This window comes from Adiantum capillus-veneris, chromosome 29 (assembly GCF_014529385.1).
Source record: "Adiantum capillus-veneris isolate H3 chromosome 29, ASM1452938v2, whole genome shotgun sequence".
Lineage (NCBI taxonomy): Eukaryota > Viridiplantae > Streptophyta > Polypodiopsida > Polypodiales > Pteridaceae > Adiantum > Adiantum capillus-veneris.
The window spans coordinates 133,285,906-133,291,153 of record NC_140959.1 but is presented as its reverse complement, the minus strand read 5'-3'; the positions used below and the strand labels follow the sequence as shown (position 1 = coordinate 133,291,153).

Here is a 5,248-nt window from a genome sequence, read left to right as displayed (position 1 = left end):
TCTTATGCCACCAGAAGCTGTGGAAAATGTGGTAGGTTGCCATACTCGGAAAAGGGGCTTCTATTTCCTTTGTTAATCCACAAGACAGCTCAAAGAACAAACCCTACCTACCTCTAATGTCACAATTAAACAGGCAAACCAAATGGTGAATCGATTTTCATAGAACAGAAAATATGCCACCAACATAACTTCAAGCACAACCAATCGTTGCAATGCCATGAATACCATTAGTAAGAAGATTTATGTCCACTGTGATTAGAACCCGCAACATTGATGCACAAGAGACAAGCCTCTACAAATTGTCTCTGTTAAAGAAACTGAAACAGATTCCCGCAATGATCTGCCTCTCATTGACTTGTTATAAGCCTTGTATATACAGAGCAAACACCCTGCCCGCCTCTATTCCAGGGCAGGCATGTAGTTTCCAACCTTAATATCACTATTTTGATAGTACAGTTTAACAAAATGCTGATGCATAGAAAAGCAAGACTGACAAAAAGATACCGCATTGATGCAGATGAGCTGAAGAGTGTGCTCGCATCTGACATCGCAATAACAAGGGCCTCTCATAGCAATAGAGAAGCGAGGTATGTCTTTGTCCCCTTATAAGCGACTGGTTTTGCTTCATATAAGCCGCCACTTGATTGTCCTCGATCTACATTTTGTGAACCAATGACGACCCATTCTCCGAAACAATGGTTTCATCTTTGACTGGAACTCCCTTCCAAGTACAAGATTGGTGGTTACTTTGCCTCTTGTCATGTCTATATAACCAGTGGGTACCATTGGCTTCTGCTTTTTTGCAACTTTCTGTGATCTGTTGTCATCATCAAATTCTCTTTTTTTAAATGGTAACTGCACTTTGTTTCCACTTTTGTCTTGAAGCTTGTTGACATCATCTTGCCACCTAGAAAATAATTTGGCAGGTTTCTCGAACGTCAAAACCCCCTGCTCTTTTTCGGAAAATGATTGCAACAACTTCAAAGCACCCCCACCCGTGGGCACATCAGGTACGCTTGCACTCCTTATTTGTGAAACTATATAGGAGTTGTCTAGTGTTGCAGATGTCAGATTATTGTGCTTTGAGTCGGAAAGGGTGACAGTAAGCTCGTCCAGTATGATAGCATTTGCAGCCGCTGGGTTAATGCTCAGCTGCTCCTTATTCTCCACCTCCATTGCAACACCACTCTGCCCTAACTTTCTCTGAGAGTTGGGAGCCTGTGAAGTTTGTTCTTCTGATACAAATGGAACCAAAATTTCATTAGTACTCTGCTGTAATCAAATCACCTATCAATGGAGGTCCCTTTGACAGCTTACAGTCTTACCTTTAATGTTGTTAATGGGGTGAACACACTCCACACAATGTCTGGAATTTAGCGCTTCTCCTGAAGAATCTGACAGTCCTCTTTGCTGCTGGTGACGTGATGCATTGAGACACATCAGCTTGGCGGTGAATAAAGAAGACTTCTTAGGGGATGTTTCCCGATCTCGAAGAAGATGTACCAAGTCTGAAGCCTTCTCTGAGCTTATTTCACCTGCAGATGTATTGCATTGCTCCAATTCAAAGTTGGCTTTAGTGCTGTTGACACCCGTAGGGCATTGTTCTAAACACAAAAAAGAATTTGATGTCAGTGCTTATCGATAATGTGCACCTAAAGGTCATTGTTCTATAAAACAAGAATTTTAATCACAGGCAACCAAATTTCTTGTACCTTTAATGCTTGAGACAGGAGTCGCAGCCATGGACTCCATTTGGGAAAACATGGGCATCAATTTGACAGAATCCAAGTTCTTCATCCGTGGTGGTGTCAGAGTAGAGATGGTAGACTTCACTACAACAGGCCTGATACTAGTGGATGATAAGCCTGGAGATGCAGCCAACTCCTTCAATGATAGCCAGCCCTTCCTCTTTGTTTTCTTGCCAGAACTACCTGCGCCCTCTATCGATAACACTTTCGTAGCAGTCATTAACTCCTTGTTAGAAGTTTTTGCCTTCTTTTCTACATTACTTTTGCTTAGTTCTGACAGCTTGTGGCGGGCAGCCATTTCACTAAGCTTTGTTTTGACATAAGCCTTTGGCGTGCCTATGTTCATGTTTTCAAAAGCACAGTATTGGCAATAGTATAAGATGCAGTTGACTGGAGGAGAGGTTTCCTTACTCGCTGACCTTTGCTTCTTCCTTTTCCTGCTTCTTACACGGATGGAGCAGTTTATTCCAACCTGGAGAATTGATTCACACCTGGTTGGAGAATAAAGCTATGAGAACCTCATGGAACAAAACAACTGAGTAGAATGCTCCAACAATGAGTCAAAAGAGAACTATGCTTCACTACACTTTGATGAGCCATGCTCCGACCTTGAATGTAGTTGCGATTAATTTGTCAATTTAGGGCGGTGTCCTACAACATTCAGAAATTCTTATTGGTCTCTTGTACGGACATCTTGCATTTCTATCTCCTGTGCCTCGTATTAAAGCATGTGATACCTACAGAGATGCACACATCTGCACATACCAGAATTATTTTTTCACGCCTTCGCATTCTGAAGTTTTCTTGTTACTTTCATGCGTAAACTTGCAAGCTTCCTCCCCTTTCAAATCAAAGGGAAATGCAAGTAAACTGTTGAAGATACAAGTGACAGGTAACATTCACTTTGAAATGCAAGTATACTGTTGAAGATACAAGTGACAGGTAACATTCACTCTAAACTTTCTATACATAAGAGAGCTTGCTCTGCCTCTGTATAGTGCACTCTCCATGGCTTTGGCTATAAGAGATGAGCAAGTAGATCATACCAACAAAATAAAAGAGTCCTATTGCACAGACTTGTGACTGTAACAAGGGCAGCCCATCTTCTACTGCGTTGTATTTCCCTCTTCTTCGTACTACAGTAATTTGGTTTATCAGTATGAAACGATTTGCCTATGTGAGTGCACCCACCATAGCTTTGGCTGTAAGGCTGAGCAAGAAAATCACACAAAAATGAGTGTTTCTTTTTTTTTCCGAACAAGCCCTTTGGCCCATGTATGTACCAGTAACAATTGCATCATCTTCTGGAAAAGCACATTACCATGTTGCATGTATGCGATGAGACGCAATTTGGATCAACATTAATTGCAGTACGTTTCTACAGACCATAAAGAAAACATGGATATGCTACATACCTTTGACAGGTGAAATGGGGAGAGGGAGGAGGTGAAGCGCCGAGGAGCTGGGAAGTGGAAGCGAGGTGCGAACCGAGGAAGGCCCCGAGGGATGGCACTTGTGCAGAGGCCCATGTCGCCACCGCTTGCAGATGCCGCAACCGCCCGCAAGCTGCACTGTTCAGAGTGCCCTTCGCCCTAGAAGAAGGCATTTGCCATCGCAGGGGCGAGCGTGTTGATGTAGTCATTTTCTCTCTCTCCCTCTTCTCACTTCTGATTTGATTACTGCAGAGGAATAGTAGAACAAAGCCTCAGAGGGTCAGACTGCCTTCGTCGAGCACTCTTTAAAGGAAATTCTCCGAAGGGAAAATTCTTTAATTTACTTTAATTTCATCCTTACTTGGTGAGCCTAAGGTTTCTTGAGCCCTTGATCAAAACAAATGGATCCAAAATCGACTACATCATGATAAGTGCCAGCTTTGCAAACAAAATACCATGTGTAACGTTAGAGTCAAAAACCCTGCTCTAGGCTCTGGTCAAGAAAGCCCTCCGATAGATAATGGTCTCCCCCAAGCATGCAGATGGGCGAAGTTGAGTTAAAAGCTTTAGAGGTCCCTTGTTTCTCAACTTTGCACATATTTGGAAGTCATCATCCATGGTTCTCACAAAGTGTTAGCAAAGTTCATCATCGACCTTGCCAAGAAGAGTGAGAAGTAGGAAACATTTTCCAAGGCCTCAAAGGGAATGGCCTTTGACCGGCATACACAAAAGTAAGCATTTAGATTTAGCTGCAATTTCTGCCCCATCGATGTATGGATTGTGGCATTCTCTTCTACTATCATGTCGACCGTCCCACTGCTAATTTTGTGTTGTTCCTCTTCTTTACTTGGTAAGCCTAATATGGTTTTTCAAATTCTTGAGCTGACAGGTGGCCACTTGGCAAGATCTAGGACATTGCCCTCATGCCAAATCACACAGCCAAGAGCTCAAGCTTGTTTTTGATAATGACGGCATTCATCGATGAGCAAGTTCAAAGGGTTGGTTCAGAGGAACAAGACACGTTGGTCCCTTACTCTTATTTGAATTGAGTTGTGGTGTTCGCAGTGGATTGTGGTTTCGCACCCTCGCGTTGGGGGTTGACGTGGTCATTTGGTAGAGAAGTGAGTGCACGGCAAGGTTGGTTACTATAGGGTTTTGCGAGCAGGTTTTTGGGGGCCTCAGAGGGCTATTGATAGTGAATCCGCCTAGACTCCGCAGAGCCAGAGCATGCTATTGCATTTGGGGATTTTGAGGCAACTTGTTGGACTTTTGTGCAGGGCATCAAACCCCTTCCATGTATGGCATTTGCAAAGTACTTGGTACGAGCTAGAGAGCTCCTGGTTGCACTTTGTTTTGGTTGTAGATCCCCACTTGGCTCCGTGAGCTGAGGCTATGAGATCTTCTCGCGCCTTCTAGTATTTTGTGTCGGATTTCCAGTTGTTGCTGACAACTATAGACCCAGCCATAGAGTTACACCATGGCTTGGGAGGAGCCCTTGTCATTGTTTTGAGTTCGTCTGGTTGTAGATGCACAAGGACCCTAACGTTTGGTATCAGAGCTTGGATAAGATGGCCTCTTCAAAGCCATGGTTTAATGTTGAGGTTGCAACGTTTTGCTTTGAAAAAACCACGCGCCGTTTTTTTTTGTGAATGTTGACAACTAGAGCAGGTGGGTGATGCCTACACAAAATGATGCGAGAGAAGAGGATCGAGAATGCAATGTATGGCGATCTGAGATGCAATGTTTAAGTTGAGACAGATGTGCCAAAGGAATAGGGAATTGTTCGACGGAGATGTAGATGGAAGGAGTCAGGAAAGCAAATGGAAGAGGAAAGAGCTGGGGAGGAAGAATGCTATAATGCAAGATGACTTATGCCGATAGGATCGGGGAGTTGGACCGAATATGCAATGAGCTAGAAAGGCTTTTAGCTCAAATTTATCGTAGTGATGAGGATGGTAGTCCATCTTTCAAGAGGAGCTACTCCCTATGACTTTAAGTTTGAGGAGTGAACAACAGGACACTTGTAATGGAATTTGCCTATTCAATTTGAGAATAGCGGAATTTAAT

The 5,248-nt window shown here is 43.3% G+C and overlaps 1 protein-coding gene across 2 annotated transcripts; it reads right to left on the bottom strand.

Moving 5' to 3' along the window:
- Positions 1 to 204: 204 nt before the first annotated feature.
- LOC147419943 (uncharacterized) lies at positions 205 to 3,469 on the bottom strand. 2 transcript variants are annotated; one of them, XM_086505923.1, is made up of 5 exons: positions 3,164 to 3,441; positions 2,795 to 2,958; positions 1,713 to 2,239; positions 1,326 to 1,604; positions 205 to 1,235 (listed from the first exon to the last, which is right to left on the bottom strand). In XM_086505923.1, the coding sequence occupies exons 1-5, from the start codon at positions 3,275 to 3,277 to the stop codon at positions 625 to 627; spliced, it is 1,695 nt and encodes a 564-aa protein (XP_086362049.1). In that variant the 5' UTR covers positions 3,278 to 3,441; the 3' UTR covers positions 205 to 624. The 2 variants fall into 2 exon arrangements, with proteins under 2 accessions (XP_086362049.1, XP_086362050.1); XM_086505924.1 differs by lacking the exon at positions 2,795 to 2,958 and having other exon boundaries at positions 3,164 to 3,469.
- Between the last annotated feature and the right edge of the window lie 1,779 nt (positions 3,470 to 5,248).

What these genes read in the sequence shown, in the direction of transcription:
- LOC147419943 (XM_086505923.1), bottom strand. Translation starts at nt 3,277, where the DNA reads ATGGGCCTCTGCACAAGTGCCATCCCTCGGGGCCTTCCTCGGTTCGCA. An exon ending in CCCCATTTCACCTGTCAAAG is followed by an intron (nt 2,959 to 3,163) that starts GTATGTAGCATA and finishes TTTCTTGCTCAG; the next exon opens with CCTTACAGCCAAAGCTATGG. An exon ending in CCCCATTAACAACATTAAAG is followed by an intron (nt 1,236 to 1,325) that starts GTAAGACTGTAA and finishes CATTTGTATCAG; the next exon opens with AAGAACAAACTTCACAGGCT.